Below are 19,478 nucleotides of genomic sequence, written 5' to 3'. Positions count from 1 at the left end.
GTTACTGACAGTTAAACCATTTGCAATTCTGATTACACCACAACCTTGAAAAAAAAATCTCTTATCGACTAAAAAGAATTCACTGATTATTTTGCTAACTCATAGGTTCTTTAAAAAAAGTTTACTATTTTTACCAAGATTTTTCAATATTATCTTGAAGATTATCTTGCATGTTTCAGATCAGTGAGGCTTTTTACTGCCCCCCTTTTTCTGACTGTTTCAAAGATGCTGATTGATCTAAGTTATTCCATATCAGACATTTTAATTGTGAATGTTTCCAAGCTCATGTCTGCCTTATATCTGCATTCCCCTTGAATATATAAATATTACCACTGTGTATAAAGCACTGAAAAACACATCACAGAGAAGAATAGCCTGTGTTGTATATATACGGCAGACAAACAAAATTCCATGGAAAAACACACACTGTAAACATCAATGCCTTCCCATTGAGGACAGCTGCTGTAACACAATCCAGGGTGCCTGCTGCCAGGATTTTCCACATGAGTGCATCTTCTTTTAACCGCTGCTCAAACATTGGCTGAAAGAGGAGCTGCTAGACTGAACATGTGTCTGCGCTCGGACGACAAATACACGGCACAGCACTGGAATGCAGAGCAAACCTCGGGGTTTGGGCGGGAAACGAGCTGCCCGCTGCCTACCTTTGGGCTGAGTCCACAAACACTTCTGGGCTGGCTTTCAGAAGTGCATTTTATACTTCCCAGTGAGAAATAAGTGAGCGTGTTTGTAAGCATGCACGCAAGGCACGGAGGTTTTAAGTAGAAGTTATCAATAAACGAACCACAAGTTATGACAGCAGTACAAAATATACATCTCCTGTTGCAGCCAAGCAGAAAGGAAGGACAAACCTATCAGACACAGTTTTGCCAGATTAAATAAAATAGATATTGGCAGAAAATTTCAAAGCTAAAAAATGCTGGGAGGAGGAGGTCATCATAGGTCACAACAGAAAACTTTTTCATAGTATCAACAAAATGCAAACCAAGTCATAGATTAGATAGAAAGAAGAATCAGGTTGCCCTGCACAAAAGGCACCTCAGCTGCCAAAAGTACAAGAGCAATTAAGGAGCACAAATCAGCTTAAAAGCAGAGAAGAATAAATGGTGTAGAAAAAGGGAAGTGCTCACTTGAATTAATGAGTTTGTAAATTAACATACACGCACATTTATCCATACACACACCCACAGCCTTCCACAATGTCAGGTTAAAGCATCCTCACTGGACACTAGGCTGAGGGGTCTGATTGACCCTGGGCTCAGATGTCCTCCAGCCCACCCCAGCTCAAAGGGCCAAGATGATGGTTTTTCCTTTGACTTCTGATGCATACTTCCTGCTACACCACTGCAGAAATGGAAGCCTTTTCCCTCGATTTCCTAGGCAATAAAACAACCACTACTGATTCTTTACCTATTTCTTACAAGATAAGCTCACAAACATCACAGATTTAAAATTCTAGATATGTACCAGCCAAAACAGACACAAAATTATAGTAAATGTTATTTTAACTAGCAAAATAATAAAGGTTTCCTGCACAGATGAGAACGCTCCAGGATACCAGAACTCTCCTCCCTCTCCAAAGCCATCAACTGATCCGGTGTCCTCTCTCTGAGTGACTGAATTAAAGACATGGGCTGTGTGTGTGAGAGAGAGAAAGATTACACACAGATCAAGAGAAAGGATTCAAGAAAAAACTTGAAGGATTGAAGCTTCAAGCATTTTTGGGAACACCTTCAAAACTTTAAGTGTACTTCTAGCTTTGCAGAAGAGCTTAAAACTATGTGTAGCCAAAGGGCTAAGAAAACAAATGGTTAAAAAGAGATGCTAATACTTCCTTAAGTCTTGTGATTCAGCAGGGCCTAACTCACAATTTATGACCTTTTCGAGGCTGGCAATGCTATGATTACTCAACCTGGCTCATAGTTGGCAGACACAGTCCAAACAAGAGAATTGGAGAATCTCACTTCTAATCCCTGATCATTTACAGGGACTCAGCTGGATCTGATTCAGCAACACATGCAGGCACATGCTGTATGTTAAACAAAACGTTACCTCCACTGAAGCTATTAACACTCAGAAAGCACTCAAAGTGCATGCTTAGCCAATTACCTAAATTGGGGGCTACATGTTCAGAAGACAGCTACTCCCAAAAGTGGTGTGTTCTTCCTTTGGCTTAACTGCCTACTCAGCTGACAGTGTCTGCTGTTTTGTGGGAAGCATGGGATGGTCAAGACCAGAATTACTGTCCAATAAAATGCATGAGACAATATTCAGGTGAAGCAATAAACAGAATTATCAATGCAGCTACAAGGGCAGAAGAAGCAGAAAGCAGAGACAGGCAGCTTTCTGAAACCTTACGAAAACCCTTTTGGCTCCACCATACCTTGTCTCAGAGAATGTTTGCCAAAAACTTTCAGTTGTAGCGTATCTTTAGGTTACTGACAAACCCTGTTAAGTCTGGTGGCTCCAGTCTTTGCATTATTTAGTCCTGTAGCCTCTCAGTTAAAATTAAGTTTGGGCATTTTTTTTTTCTTTTTGAAAAAGAAACCCAAAACAAACCATGAAAACAAACTGTTAAAAATCTTAACAGAAGCCAGAAGGAATCCCACATTGTTCTTAAGACCCTTTTGGCTATAAATGGCATCATCACATAGGTAGAGTTAACAAACACATGAGATGTGAGATCTGTTTTAGAAATCTTGATGGAATTTCATTTAAAGAAGAAAACTAAATGGAATAATGATGTTGAAACATGAAAACTCTAAATACAGAAAATGGACAAAGGGATATAACATAGAATAGAATAAGCACAAGATGTGAAGTTACCAGTTCCAAATATATGAGTTGTTGAACACTACTTGCAATACTAAAAATCTGCAGCTTTCCTTTATGTTAGAATTGCCAAGTTAACACCAGAACTTTTAAACACAGAATCAGGTAAAGTTGGACATTAAAAAGCCCCCACTTTCTAGATCTCTTAGAACATCCCCTAAGAAAATGGAAGAGCCTCAAACAGAAAAGTAGCAAGAAGCAAATATGTGTATGGGACCACATTCATTCTTCTGTGAAGCCATACCATTCAGACATCAAATTCCTTTTGACTTTCATAGAGAAATGAACCCCTTTAACTTTGTGAACCCCTGCCCACAAAGTTAAAGGGATCATGGCATACTTTGCTGTGAGGAGGACCAGCAAAGTCTGCATCCCCGTAAATGAATATCCACAATATGAGGCAGAGATGAGAAGGTAGCTGGCGGGGGGGAAGCTCAGCATGAGCACACCGAGGGTCAGACATGGCTATGCACAATCAGACATTTAATGAATTTCTGCAGACAGCTGCTTACATAACTGTCAAGCTGTCCTACCAGCCCTTCAAAAGCACTGAGGCATTTCCCCTCTTTTAAGGAGGGGAAAAAAAAGCCCACTCAGGAAGATAAGAAAAGCAAAATTCATAGGCTGCAATAGTCACAATTACTTATAATAGCTTATGACTACATGGATTAAGCTTTAATTATTACACTGATGCCATTTGTCTACTATTGGATGTGCAGAGAAACCAGTTCTAACTTGTCAGATATGATGGACTCGTGTTTTCTAATGTTTAAAGAGTTATAGTTTGCCCTTGCCTTTTGCCAACAGTGTATTTCCCCAATTAAAGGAAGTTATTTTATACTATTTTAAACAAAGGTTGAAGAAATTTGCCGTAGGAACAAACTTCCTGAGCTTCATTATCCAGAGCTTTAAAATGACTGGCAAGCTTCACTTTTGAGTCATATAAGTTAATTGATGACACCATAATCAGGTCTAATCAGGTATTCTTTCTTCCTGGTAAATACAATCCAGGATACCCTCAGGGATTCTGCTAAGCACAGATGTAGAGAAAAGCACACAGAAAAAGAGGACAGGAACACATTTTTCAAGATGTCTTTTCCCCTTATTCAACTGTCGAAGAGAACAAACGCATTGTCCAATGGGGATTATAAATGAGCCTCTGCCCAAAGTTAAAACTGAACTTCTGAAAATATATATGCTACCACTTCGAATGTCATCCTTCAGACTTTGACAACTTTTATCCTATAGCAAAGACTTACAAGAGAAAAAGCTAGATGTAAATTATTTTTAAAAATACAAGATAGATTATGAAATTATTTACTTTGTCTTTCTGGTGAAAAGAAGGGACAAAAGGGACAAAGGAACCCAGCCACCGATTTATCCACAGATTTGCCAAGTCTCATGACAAGATGATGAAAAAACCTTTAACTATTTCCATCTGATGGAAAATGTAGTTTAACAGCCTTATAGGAAGGCTCCTAAGAACATATCAACTACCTTTAATAAACCAAGACTAATTAGCACACTCTGCAGCTTACTTCCCTGCCCATAAGGCAGCAGCACTTTCCCAAATGCATCAAAAACAGAGTTCAGATGCAACTGCTTAGAGGAACAAGTATTGGAGAAGAGTCAATGATGGATTCCTATGAAATTGTTATAAGATATAATTTCAAGGAAAAAAAAATTGTTAAGGCCTCATGTACATCTCACTTATTTTGTCTCTTAATGGAGATAAGTAAAGCATACTGATTGCTGTCAGCAAAATTAGTTACTTTGATTGATATTCTAAGCCTTACATTGTCAAAGAACTGCTGCAATACCTTTCTCCCCATCTGTCCCAAACAGAGCTATCTACTTTTCCCCTCTATAACCTGGAGTAGGATATACAATATTTCACATTGGAAGCAGCCAGATAGATGTTGGAAGAGGAAATGCCTAGTTTAAGGTTAGTGTATTCTCACTAGTTTGGGTGTGAGTGAGAGTGAAATATTCACTCCCTGAACTCAAACATCCATCAAACTGTTGTATGAAATCAATCTGAACCTACCTGTCAAGAATAACAGAAAAATTATCTGGAGGACAGGGGTCGGTTCCTGATGTCAGCCATTCAATTGCTGTAAAGATACTGGCTTACTACAAGAAGTGCAAACAAGGCTGAGAAAACAGCCTGTCACAGCCACCTCCCTCACAATTTCATTGCTCATGTGGAGAATACCTGTATCTTTACTTTCATAGGGCTTCTCTTCATTAAATTACAGGCATTTTCCAGCTCTCAACTTCAGTAACATCTCATCCTTTCTCTAATAAAAGAAAGAGTTTTATGCACAGGAGAATTTACAAAACCTGGTTGTTTATCTCCCTTTAAGTGGGTTGTAAGACTTTCACTTCAGTGGAGGAACCACCTGTGAGCTTTCCCTCTTCCTCCTATCCTACACAACTGCTTAGTTAATGAAATGGAGTATCATTTAGACTTAACTCCTATGAAATTAAGGTAAGGCCGGACAAGAAGTTCAAAAGTCCTCTGGGGGTTAGTGACATGGAGACAACAGGATCAAATAACCCTATGTAGCAGTGTATGCACATCTGTCCAATTTTTTCTTGTTGATCCACTTGGCAAAGGAACTTAAAATAAGGGAACTCATGAAGGACAAATCACCTGAATCTTTTTATTCTTTCATGACAGCAAAGTATGCCGTATCTGGTGAAACTGTTATTCAGCCAACAATAATATGCATAGCAAAATGCTGTCAGCCATGATAAGGAAACATTAAAAAAACGCAACTTCCCAAGTGTCATAATTTTTCAAGGAAAAAGCCACTTTCTACAATAGTGACCTCAAGTGAGACATGCTAGGAGATGGCAACATAAACTTCAGGATTATCACACCTTGTTTATATCCAGTTGAGCACTCAGTGGTTCCAGCACCATTATAACATTTCTTTTCTCATCTTTCAAGGGTTCTTCCTTTTTCTTTTAACAGTTTCCAGAAACCAGGGAGATTCTGACATGCTAAAGTGACAGAATGCTATAGGTAACCTTGTTCAGCAGCAGAATACTAAAGGTCTATCAGCTTTTAAATGTGTTCTCTCTTAACAGGAAACAGATTCCAAACATAGAGTTAGATAACATGTTGTTAACTTCTTTTCAACCTTGCATTCTCTTCTAAGACCTGTTCTCACCATGGACCTATCTTTGAAACTTGTTTGAAAGCTGTGCTCAAGACCTATGCTGCAAGACCTTTTCCATGATGTGTTGTGACAGATGAAGAATTTAAAACTATAGTCCTGGAACCCTGTGCTCATGGAACTTCACCTGCAAGGCAAATTAAACCAAACATTTTCAAATTCGTATTCAGAGTAGTTGGATCATTCAAACACAAAGCAGAATGACTGGGGGAAAATACCATCACTTATCTGGCCAACTTGAAGTTTTAATGCTTCCCCACAAACCCTGATGGTAGTACAGTAATTGTACTGAATCTTTAGTAATTGTACTGAAGATCACCCAACTGGTCTTTAGGAATGCAAGGAGCAGGCCTCAGAAGGATGGAAGCAAGGCTTCCTGAGCACTGGCCTATCTCATGTCCAGAACAAATATGGAGAGATGTCCTGCTCAATCCTTCTCAGAGATCAACAACTTTAAAACCAAGTACATGTTCCTACTAAAATCCTTTGTATCCAGAATTTTTAAAATACATAATATGCTTAGATTTCCTCTTATTTCCCAATCTTGAGGTGATATTAACACTTGAGTCTGTAGGTGACAAGTGTGGAAAGCACGGCAGTAATCTCATCTAACACTTACATTATCATACACATACATATATATGTATTTTTAACCTTTAAGACTGAAACAATTTATCATACACACTCCAAATTTTTTTACCCATCAAAATAAGGATTACAAATAAATCTTTCCTAAAATTCTAGCAAACACTCTACTTGGAGCATCAGTGAAACCTGTTGAAATGTAATACTGCACTCATGCCACCCTGCAATCCTGATTTAGTCACTCAATTGCCATTAACCCACAGTTGAGTAACTCCAAAGCAAGGAAAATTTCATGAATAGCATGACTGCCCCCTTGTGCCCAACTAGATCCCCTTCCATTAGAAGTGTGATTTCTCACGTCTTAGTATGAAAAAAAAACTCACTAAAGCAAGTAATTAAGCTAGTTTCTTAAGTATGAAACTAGAGCTATCCAGATCTTGCAACTATGAAAAAACAAAATGTAAACTAGGGATGATAGAAAGCAATTTGGAAAACAGCACTGCACAACACCAAAGTGATGGGATCTTAAATGACTGTCACGTTTATTAACAACATAAGGAAAAAAAAAAATTAAAGCAAACAGCTTTTTCTATCTCAAAGGTTGTTTTTTTAATGCAATCTATTTGTTCACAGAATGACCTGGGTTGAAGGGATTTTAAAGGTCATCTAGTTCCAAACCCCTTGCCATGGGCAGGGACACCTTCCACTGAACTGGGTTGCTCAGATCCCCATCCACCCTGGCTTTGAACACTCCCAGGGATGGGGCACCCACAACTTCCCTGGGCAACCTGTGCCAGTGTCTCACCACCCTAACAGCAAAGAATTCTTTCTTATATCTAATCTAAACATGTCCTCTTCCAGTTTGAAGCCATTCCCCTCTGTCCTGTCACTATATATCCTTGTAAAAAGTCTCACTCCATCTTTCCTGTAGGCTCTCTTCAGGTACTGGAAGGCTGCAACAAGGTCACCCCAAAGCCTTTTCTTTTCCAGGGTGAATAATCCAAATTCTCTCAAGTGTTACCTGATAGGAGAGGTGCTCCATCCCTCTAACCACTTTGGTGGGCCTGTAGTTCAGTTATGAAATGAATTCAATGAAGTCAAACAGCAGGACTGTGAGCTGAGCTCGCTGGGTCAGACACCCAGTGTGACTCACTGGCAGCTCTGAACACAGAAGCCTGGGTTCAACATGTGAAACAAACTGTACTACCAAGGGAAAATTCCCAAAGGACCTCAACAGTCCAAGTGGGCTCACATACATATACAGGAGAAACACTCACTTTTCAAATTATTTGGATGGAGACATAGGAACTAAGAAATGGCAAAGTTAATTTCCTGGGAGCTGTTACTTCTGAATATATAGCCATGTAGTTCCTAGGGGAGAACCAAGGCGTCTAGAATGCAGCATCACAAATTTAATACCAGAAAACGATGAAGCAATCAAGCCAATTGTAATTGTAATTGAGTCTGAAACACACCAATTTGCCAACAGAATTAAAGGCATCACGTTCCAAACATAAAAACACATCCAGTGGTATCACCAAGATCAGCTGACTTTCCTCCCAGGTCCCCAGCTCATTTCCTCCTCCTGTTGCTGCTGATATGGCTACTCCTGTTCACTGAAGCTTACATCCTTCAATTACTCTCTTTCCTCCTCTCTCATTCTCCTACAACCCATCTGCTTCTCCCACAGCATCCCCAAGACTTGTCCCCTTCCTCTCCAACCCTCCCCAACCCAATTTATTCCAGCCTTTCAGTGAGCTGACCAAAGGGAGTGCAGATGGGACAAGGGTAACACAGGAACTGAGGTACAGCTTTCTGACTCATTTTGTTTTCCTACTACCCAAACGCTCTCCTCCTCTTTTTTCAGTCTCTCTACTAGACCTGTCACTACTGCCACATGCACTTGGAATGTTTTCTCCATCAAAGTGTAACTCTATAGAGCTATCAATCTCCTTTCTCTACTGCATGTTTTATATGGTCTGCAGTCTGCACAACTGCCTAATCAGGTAGGAACTGGACTCAAAACTTGCAATTCAGATGTGAATATTCTCAGACTTCAGATTCTTGGCTTGCTTTTATTCTTTCCTCCCTTCCTTTTTTTTTTTTTTTTTTTTTTTTTGTTGTTGTTGTTATCTAGATCTTTCTGACACAAGGTCACCTTGCATGCATTAAAAAAAAAAAAAAGTTCTTAGCAAACAAGAGACTCCTGCCATTCAAATATTTTTAACTTCTCTCAGTTGATCTGCAAACTATACTGACTACAGCTCCAGTAGGTATGATCTATATTGAACTGTTTTTGTGAGAAGTTCATACCTTTAAATTGTGCTTCCCTCAGAAAAAGAGTTCCTAGCTGTACCATGTCTCAGATGTGCTATTGGTGGAAATACTGCAAGGTCTATAGTATACATTATTTTTCAGTTCATAACTCACAGGAAAAGTCTGAAAGCTTTCAAGCTTTCAGACAAAAAGACAGAAACAATTAAGAGCTCTAATAATCTGATCCTGCTGTTTGTAGTCATTTAAAATTATTCATGTGTTTCAATATGGAAGTGATTTAACATAATTTAGCAAACCTGAAACCTACATTAAGATGTAATAATGATGAATGGATGAGACCCAGCACACACACTTAGAGAAAACCTCAGAGTCCTGCAGAGTAAAGGAAGTACCCCAGAAAACCTGGCAGGTGCCCCAATGTGGGTGGTCTAAAAAAAAATAATTCAAACCAAAAAGCTAACCGCCCCAAAACCCCCCACAAAATTCAAAATTAGCATCTAAAATCTTTACATAGGCAGAATTGGGTTAGGTTTCTAAAATAAAAAGCAGATGGGCTGAGAACACTTTCTAAGTTCACTGAAGAATAAATACTTTGGTTGCATCCCCCCCTTATTTATTATCCCAGCAGCCAATTTAGGAGTCAAACACAGCTATTTCTGGTCTACTACCTTCCGGTCCTTGGCATAGGCTCCACATACACTAACCACACTGCAAATCCTCTGGGACAAAGCACGGTGCAAGTCTTTACCTTTCCTTCCAAAGACATTTCTCACAAAACCTAAAAATTTTGAAGTTCTAAGAAATTAAAAATCAAGAATAATGACTGGAATGCCAGCTTTTTAGTGTATTTATTACAGTTTGAACACAGATAAAGTTTTGTAACATCCATTTAATAAGGCACCTGACTCCCTGTTCCTGCTGCATTACCCATTTATTTTATGGGATGGGTAATAACAAGAACCATTAAATGTTGCCCAGTTTTAAAAATAGCAAAGAGTAGAGGGTGGAAACAGAAAATAAATACTTTTTCTTTTACACTGTAGTGAGGAAGGCTGTGATATTTTGGGGTTCTATCATCAAATAAAAGTGATGAGCTATTTTTTAAATATTAGACATTTCTACAATAAAATCATATCCTTAAAAAAATTAAGTTGTTGGTTCATAATTTTTTTTTGTTTGCTTTTATTAAAAAAAAAATCAAATTACATACATACTGTGTCAAAATTTTCAGCAGCATTGGTATGACTTTGGTATCTATGAGCTGTTCTCAAGTTACAGACAGTGCCAAATAGGTAATGATTATGAAAAAAAAAATAGATACAAGGGCTCAACTGCTTTTTCAATTAAAAGCTGCACTACATGAAAAAAAAAAATCTAGTCATGGGGATAGTTCAAGTACATTTCACTGCCTACATGTTAAAGGTTTCAACAAAGTGAACTTACTGTCAGACACAGACAAGAAAGTAATTTCAAGTAATGCAAAGTCCATCTTTCTCTTCACTGCCCTTCATATTTGTTCTGTAATGACCATAAAACATTTCTGGCATCATCTGGTGTTTTCCAATCATGCACATTCTGGATTATGGAATTGGTCTCCTTGAAAATGCCATCCCTCAAAAAAACACTGCACCTACAAAGTGCTTCCTCACGACCTCTCGTTAACCAGGACTGATGAAACGAATGTTACATTTCTGCTGTCCTCTGCTCACTTCACCAGCTCTCTGCAGGACATTGTGTCATGCTGAACATTCTCTGCCTCTGTTTCCAAGGCTGTAATTTTTAGAGGCCCAAAATTCCTGAAAGATCAAGTCCCTGGGAGCTATGTCACTCAACAAGTCCCCTTTTCAGGAAGAGTCACTTTCCTGTACCGATGACACTTGGCTGCACAGGAGATGGGGCTTGGCTGTTGGGGAGGCCCTGAGCAAAAGGACATGAGGATAGACCACCAGCTACCACTTCTTGATTCACTTCCCTTTTGACACTACACTCTGCATTTTACATGGGAAGAAAAAAAGGAAACATGAACAGAAACACATCAGTTTTCCTTGGGAAAGACAGGCATAAAGGAGTAACCGGCCAAGTTCAGAACAACAAGCTTCTGTATTTATTTTTATCCCAAAAAGCACTCAGTAACCACAGAGAGGGATACAGGAACCTGAGAAAAACACAGACCAAAACACAACCACAGGCAATAGATCAGTGCTTAGCTTTAGTTTGCTAACAAGCTGACAACCAGTGTAAGTTATTTAAGGTATTTTGTCTGCAAGACAGTAAAAATACTTCAGTTTTTCCCAGCTGAACTTCCTGCTGGAAGTAAAACAAAACATACAGTTCTACACATGCGGTGACAAAGTTCTTGAGACCCTCAGTGAAATCACAACTATATTCAGTCACTGCAGTCACACAAAAAACAATTTCAATCAAGAGCTCCATGATCCTCTATGAGCTTTCTATCCAGAGCAAGCGCCAAGGCCATGCATGCTGCACTTCACACACCCAGCATCCAGGATGATGCAGAGAGCTCCCAATTTTACAGCTCTACTGTGGATTTGGCACATGTTTAAACCAAAACCTTCCACTGCAGTAAGCTTTGCTACACCAGCAGGATGTTAATCACACTTGGCTGTGTTTTTAACTTTGGAAAAAATCATCAATAGTGATCAGAAAGAGCAGCTGCAGAAGAAAGTGTTTAATGTGTCAATGTTGTAATTGAATTTCCAGAGAAATACAGCAAGAGGAAAACACTGCATTTAGTCTGGGTTGGGTACTGGTCGTACTGGGAGCAGCAGTTGCTTATGAAAAAACCTGCAACCATTTCATGAAGTTAATAAGAAAAATGTATTGATAATATATTCAAGCAATTTTCAGGTCACTTTTACCCACAGAATGTACATCATGCAATTTCCTGGACAATTACAGTATTAGGCCAGGTAAACTAACTCATTTACACCTCTTGGAATTGTTTCCCTGTGCATTAACACTTTATAGAAAAGTATTTTCCTTTAGCATTGCTGCTCTAGTGCACTATTTAGCGATATCTAAACCAGCTGTTGATGTCCATTTTTCTAACCAAGTGTACTTTGTGACAGAAGATGCTCTAACAAGACCTTATTAAAATTAGTGATCCAAGTATTAAATCACAAAGGTCACATGTGCTATTGGTTTTAAATACCATAATGTTCCATGCCAGGACTTGATAGCTGAGCCTGGAACTAGATGATTAGGTTAAAAATACATCAGATTAACTATTTCCTTGTTAGGCACTGTTGGTTTCCATCTCTGCCCAAGCACAGACATGGATATCTGTGACTACACTCACATCCAAAGCCATCATTTCACTAAAGAATGTTTTTCTTTTTTAATAAACACTAATATTTTGACCAATATCAGAATATTTTTTTTTTCCTAAAAATGCATTTGCTAGTTTGTGCCTGCATATGGAATAAATCTCAGTGGTCAACGATGTCTCTTGGCTGCCACATACTGACCTTGACAGGCATTCCTAAAACCTCGTGCTGATACCAGGTTTTCCTGCTGGAAAGCTCTGACCTTGAATCCAGTATGTTTGCTGCACAGATTTAGCACAGTCCATGCAGCATCCGTGGGCATAATGCTGCCCATAGATTTTGGAGTATTCCAATCTAAATGCTACTTACGAGTACTAAATTTCACAACTTCCTAACTTTGTTACTGCATTGGTAAAAATCTATTAATTTTTGCCTCGTTAATAAAATGCTAAAGGTAATTAAACATATCCTTTTTTTTTTTTTGATAAAATAACTCCCAATGAGAGTGCAGACATTATAAATCAATCAAGTTTTTAACTTCTTTTGGTATATCCAATGTACCTAAACCAAAAGTAAAGCCATTCTCCATCCTCATAACAGAAAAGCTTTATTCCTGTCTTGAATTTTAATTCTGGAATTAACTCAAGACCATGATAAAAAAATTAACCTTTTTTAATATTAGATAAAAGTAGGACATATTTATTGTCTCCCCTATTCAATAAAAATTAAAATAATAAAAAGGTTTTGCACTTATCATTCTGCATGATGCCCAAAGTAAACAATGATAAAAGTTAGCAAGTGGGGAGTTGCTTGTTGTTTTTACAGGAGAGGAGCCCTGTACTTCTGAATCACTAAGCAGCTGGAGTCTGGTTTAATTACTCAACATCAATCAAGATGTAAAGCAGCACTTGGAGACCAAGGAATGCACCGTTCATCTGCAATACAAAAGAAATAGCTAAGCTATCTTAGCTTCTGCCTAGACGGTTTGTACACTAGAAAAAGTCAACACATTACTTTTATACCATGTCAGTAACATAAAATAGCCAAACAGTAATTTTGCACTGCACTTGAATGCATCAGTGACAATTTGCAGTAAGGGAGAAAGGACCATGAGAGTCTTATTTCATACAGGTTTGCAACCTCTAACACAGAAGATATTTGTACAGTACTGACTTCTAGCAAATAGCAGCACCAGTATATGACAGCGCTCCCCTCTCCAATAAAAAACAGATAGAAAATTAACATAATAAAAAAAGGAGATGTGAAATTGCAAACTCTACTTTCCTGCCTGATTTTTTTTAATCTTGTTAATTCTTTCATACAAGTCTTTTACTGTGATTATGCTCATATTAAAAACACAGCACAGTAAAGTAATGGTGCAGCTTGATGGAGTGCTACAGCTTTCTACAGGATCAAAGGGAATCTGATTATCCCTTCTGGTCTTCAGAGCTATAGACATAAACTGCACACTCTGTCTAATCTATGAAAAAAAGCAACCACCCATCAGAGTACACAAGCAAATCTCCCTGAAGATAAAAGAGGTAAGTAACCACACAGACAGATGTTCACCACACCACTCATTGCACTGTCAGAAGCTGCTCAGTTGCTGCAGTGTCAAGGGTGAAATAAGACACCATGAAGAGCTGCCCAAGTCCTCAGCACAGCTCAGGTTAATCCACATAAAAAAATAAATACTGTAACTGCCTGTATTACAGAAGACACAGTCAGTCAAACTTAGCCCAGTCTGCCATGGACATCAGATGCACAACACAGGAAGAGTTTTGTGTGCTGGGATCCCCCCATTCCATATCATACAAACACAGCTCAGAGGGCTGCCAGGTGAGGCATAGGATGGCTGAACATATACATCCAGATGCAACAGCCCCTGCTAATGTCACATTTGTCTCAGCACAACAATAATAATGCCATGACACACCAAAGGGAATAACTGAGGGAAACAGTCCTCCCCTTTTACTATTAAATCAGCAGATTGTAAGCAGAATTCCTAAGGGAGCTTGATGACACACTGAAACATGCTGAATGAAAAAGGATGCTGCCCAGAATCCATCAAGCACTGAAGCCTCTCCTGTTGCAAGTCAAGGAAATGACTGGAAAAATGGCATGTGACAGTAACCAGTGATGACTGAACGTTAAGCTCTGGTCTTAACTCAAGGATGTTCTTACATAGCTGCTATCACTGCTCTTCTTCTAATGTGCCCTGTCACTAATGATAAAATGGACCCCATGGAAGTCATGGTTTAAATGTTGCTAACAGCATTTCAAAGAGAATTCTTGTGACAGCAGAAGTCAGCTCTTCCATCTGGCCCATTTGAGAGTGAAACTGAAATATTTGCTCAGACTTCAGAAGGTCATTTTGGAATAGAAGAAGATAAAAGCAGGAACCTTTTACAATATGACCTAGCAAATCAAAGCAAATAGGGATTCCACTCACTGATAATCCAAAAGAAAAGAGACAGTTATAAGACAAATACAGCACTGTTTGTTCTAGGCAATGTGGTTGTATCTCTTGCCAACAACCTATATGCTGGTAATTAAAATATAGAACACTTCATAAAAATATAAAAGAAAAGAGAAAGAAAACATTATTTCCAACAAAAGCCAGTGGTAACTGCAGCACCATGGACACTGCACTCAGTGTGTACCAGTACACTTTATCTCAAATATTTCAAAGTGATCAAAAGCATCCATTTCAATCATTCAGAAACATCCATCTGTTATCATGTCCTCTCAGTCTGGAAATTATTAAAAAGTCCCAAATCTGTTTGCTTAATTATTACATCTATTACACTGTTTAACAGGGAGGGGTTTATTTTTAAAATGTCATGACAGAATGCTTTCAGGATGGAAATACACTTAACAAAAATGAAGTGGTTTTTGTTTTTAATGTAAAGCTTTCCTTTGAGTGTAAGCCCACTGTATAAAATCTAAGATCCCATCAGTATATCTCAGCAGGAAGAATATTCTATATGTAAATAGACAAGCCCAATGCTTAACTAATTGAATGCATTTTCATTGCCCTAGTTATGACACACCTGAAACATCTGGGGAAGAGTCATTAAAGCACCAAGAATTATTGTTATTTTGATACAGACAATAACAGGATCACAAATATGCCATGTTAGCTAATGCTTACACCCAGAAATACATGCAGTCAACTGGATCCACACTAATGCTGAAATTAAGCAATTACACCAACACAGGGCAAGAGCCTCTTGGTAACTGAGGCTTGGCTACAAGTAGCATCGATTTCCCACTGCTTTAAAATGCAAATAAAACAAAAAAGCCAACACAGTGAAACAGAGCAGGAGACAATCTGGGAACACACTGGGAGAATTAAATCAGTGAGAAGTCCAGAGAAGAGGGCTGGTATTGCTGCAGTTCCCCTTTCTATTTCACTTTTACAACACAACAGACCACAGCAAGCATTAAACTGAAGGACCAAGTTCGATCACAAACAACACACTGTGTGTACTGCATTGTTACTGACCATTTTATAGGCTGTCCTGTTTGAACATCACGCCTCAGTGTCTTTCAATTAGTATTTTTGTTTCCTCAAAGGGGTGCTGATAGTGGTTAACTGATAGACTAGTCTTTCTTAATCAAAGATTTTACATCAGCAATTCCACAGAAGTAGGGCTATATTAAATACAACATTTATTTCAAAACATGTTTAAAACAGAGTTAGACATATGTCCTGCCAATAAAAAACCCCACACCTGCATTTTTATTATTGGACACAGAACCAGTCCTATTAAACTCAGTGAGAATATGCATCTACATTTACCAAAAGAGAACAATTTTTGCATAAACAAGCAGGGCTCTGAAATTTAATTTGAAGGGAAGCCTTAAGCCCTTTATCCCAAAGGTTGAAAGTTGGCATTTACTTTCCAGGACTAGTGAAGGAAAAGAACTCGGCCTCATTGGTTTTTAAATCACAAGGATGCCAAGTGTTTGCTTTTCAGTACCATAGCATGTGCCCCACTCTTCTGACACATCTGTGCTACCTCTCAAAAGGAAATATTTTTCACACTGTTTCATGAATCCCAAATCCATGCATCCTCAGGTCATTGGAATGCTTCCAATTCTGAAAATGTCTTTGTGTTTCTGCTTCTCTGATAGAGTATGTACTGCTTTTAAGACCTGAAACTAGACATATTCACACTTAATTTGACCTATAAGTCTGCACTGTAGCTAGTGCCATAATTTTGTTGGGTACTTGGGTTTGCATTAAAAAACACAGAATTTGCACAACTTTTTTACTACCCCTCATATCTAGTGTTGATCTGACACTGTTTAAGGCCTTTTAATTAACTGTGTACACAAAGTACATGCACTTTCAAGCAAACAGGTCTCAGGATCTACATTTGGGCACCCCTGTTTCAAAAAGACACATTTAAATTAATTTTTTATTAATTTAAATTAATATTTTATCCAGTTTTACATTTCATCCAATTAATTCAATTTTAAATCGAAACCAAAAGTCTTAAAAGAACCAATGAATCCAATTCTCTTCCACTCTAGCAGAGACTCAATTCAAATGTGTGGGGACACATTTTGTACTGTCCCATCATTCGTGCCTTAGAGCAATCCAGGGAAATTTTAACAAAGGTTACAACCAAAAATTAAGGGAGTAAAAGAGAACTATATAAGTTACTAAAAGTTGAGAGTGTTCATTTGGTGAGGTTCTTCATCTGAAACACACTACCTATTCAGCTACTACCCAAATTGGACTTAAAGATGATAGAGTGCCTTGTGAAATGTATCAATAAGAAATAGCTACATAATTCCCAGATAATTTCCATTATCCCAGAAAGGATAATGGAAACTCCCAGCACACAAGTTTATTAAAAAAAAAGAAAAAGAAAAAAAGTGGTTTTGTTGCTCCATTGTTCTTGTCTAAGGCTTGAGGAAATTTATTACTTCCTCCTCCTGCTTGTACTAAGAAATCTTCCAGAATACAAGTCTCTTAAATCCCCTGCCTACAAACAGATGTACACTTGGGTGAATCAGATGAAACCTTTGCTTGGGGACAGGGAAGAGTCTGCCCAAACATTTTCTTTTTCTTTAATAAATGCCCTTCCAAAATTGCTCTAAAAAGTATTTTTTTAGTATTTAGTATTCTGCTAATTATAGTGTGTAGGAAGAAGGGCTGGAAGTTGGCAGCAGGCATTTCTGCATGTTTTGTACCTCAGAAATACAAGTATGCCAAGAATTTTCATCTGTGGTTTCACTGCAGAAATCCTCAGATTTCTAGAGTGGAAAAAATTGCTTCATTGCTCTGCTAGAGGATATACTGCCACACATCTACTATGGCAAACAATTAACATATTTCAGGATTTTGAATTACACAATGTCAGAAGATTTCGTTTTAAAGGCATTTAAAGAAAAATCTGCTGCAACTCTTTTTTTTTTAAAGAATAATCTGAGAACCTGAAATACCATTGTAGCATAAAAGACAAGTGGAAAATCTTCTTCCAGAAGGGAAAATACCAAATCCCCCCCACACACCCCTACAGGCCTATTTTAGATATATTTTTTTTTAATACAACAAAGCACTAATAATGATCAAACAGAGCTTTTCTTCCAATGTAGAACATAACTTGACCATTAGATAAAGTGCTGCTGAAATGGAGACTTGTATTTCATATAAGTAGTATTTAAAATTTGCACTTCACAGCTATTCCACTGGAAAATGGTGGAGGGAGTAAGATAACCTTCGCCAGGCAAGTACTCCCACACATTGTCTCCGCACAAAAATCTTGAGGCTATCAGCCACCAGCTGCCCAGAGACATTAGCAAAGAGCTAAAGCCTTGTGTCACAGCCAAGTGAACTTGTCTTCAGGTCAGCACGAAGATTTACTGGCACTCAGAGCAGGACACACCAGCGCCAAGGTGAAAAGGGTTTGACGCAAACATCTGAGATATTTGAGCCCCATCAGCCCCTCCCACCTGAAGCGCCTTCTCTTGTCCAAGTCAGCCAATGCACAGTTCAACAGGCTGGACTTACTGTGAGATGTGAGTTATTGGGGTCAGCAGGGTCTCACCCTCCAGGTCAAGCTCATCGGCAAAGCTGCTGGTCCTGATGAAGGGTCCTGTGCTCACATCTAGAAATGCTGGGCTCTTTTTTACTGTGGGAAAAACGTGCAGATAACAGTTCAAGCAACAGCATTTGTCTGCAGCTCACCTGGACCTCTGAAATACATTTTAAAAGAATACTGAAAACAAAAGTTGCTACCAAAATTGCACGTACCACAGAGTCCACAAAAAGCAAAACTTTAACTCTTCTTCTGCCCACAGTATTTGAACTTCTGGTGAAGATTAAAACTGATATTTTATTCCTTTTTTTATTTGTGTTCATACTCTTGATACACTGGACTATTCAGTATCTATATGACAGAGGGCTTCATGCAGTATCAAGAGACAATTTGCTGGTTCCCTCTCACACTAAGGCATGAGCCAACTCAACTTTGGGCTCAGAATCAGGACAGGCAGCAAGATCTCCAGCTCGTCCCAGACAAGGATCTTACTGGGAAGGTTGATTCACCAAACTTCAGATATTGACGGTTTTACTGGCAGATTTACTTGCAAATCATCACTTTCACACATCCAAGAAATCAGGGAGGGTGTTATAGTTTTCAATTTTAAACTCAGGCTCTGAAATTCTATCAGATACTAACACTAAGAAAATGGAGTGCTTTTTCCAACATGACCCTAACATTTGTTAGAGAAGCCACAGCATTTGCATATAAATAAAACAACTAGTGTGGTTTACATGACTGTAAATGAATTTACAGAAAATAGAACTTGGTAACATTCCATACAAATCACAGGTAATTATGACAAGTCCACATAAACCCTTGTCAGTCCAACTGGCTGAAATATTCAATAAAACAATTGCAATGTAGTAATTTATGAAAACTCTAGTGTATTAAATAAAATATTTTATAATAAACCAGTAAATCATGCCCTGCCAAAAAGCCACACAAAACCTAAAGGAATACAACAGAAATAGATAAATGTAGCTGATACTTCCTGAGAATAGAAGTGGGAATATCAGGAAACAATTTTTTTTTAATACAACCATTTTATTCAGGTAATTGGGTAGTTTTATATGGCAGAAATGGTTTTGAATTTAAAAAAAATAAATAAAGAAGAATTTTAAAAACTGAGGAAAAAGTATTATTTCATCTTTAAGCACATGGCTGTCCAAACTACAAAAGGAAAGTCTCTGTACTCCAAAAGTTGTAATAGGAAAGGATGCCCTCTGAAATCA

The 19,478-nt window shown here is 38.3% G+C and overlaps 1 protein-coding gene across 2 annotated transcripts in view; it reads right to left on the bottom strand.

Moving 5' to 3' along the window:
- Positions 1-19,478, bottom strand: part of KCNQ1 (potassium voltage-gated channel subfamily Q member 1) — a 329,750-nt gene that overhangs the window by 209,931 nt on the left and 100,341 nt on the right. For both annotated transcript variants that reach the window (XM_084208526.1, XM_084208525.1), the window contains exon 13: positions 18,213-18,333. In XM_084208526.1, coding sequence (XP_084064652.1) covers positions 18,213-18,333 — 121 coding nt within the window. The remainder of the gene's footprint in view (positions 1-18,212; positions 18,334-19,478) is intronic.

Source organism: Fringilla coelebs, assembly GCF_963513975.1.
Source record: "Fringilla coelebs genome assembly, chromosome: 6".
In the NCBI taxonomy this organism is placed as follows: domain Eukaryota; kingdom Metazoa; phylum Chordata; class Aves; order Passeriformes; family Fringillidae; genus Fringilla; species Fringilla coelebs.
This window is presented reverse-complemented; position numbering and strand designations above follow the sequence as displayed.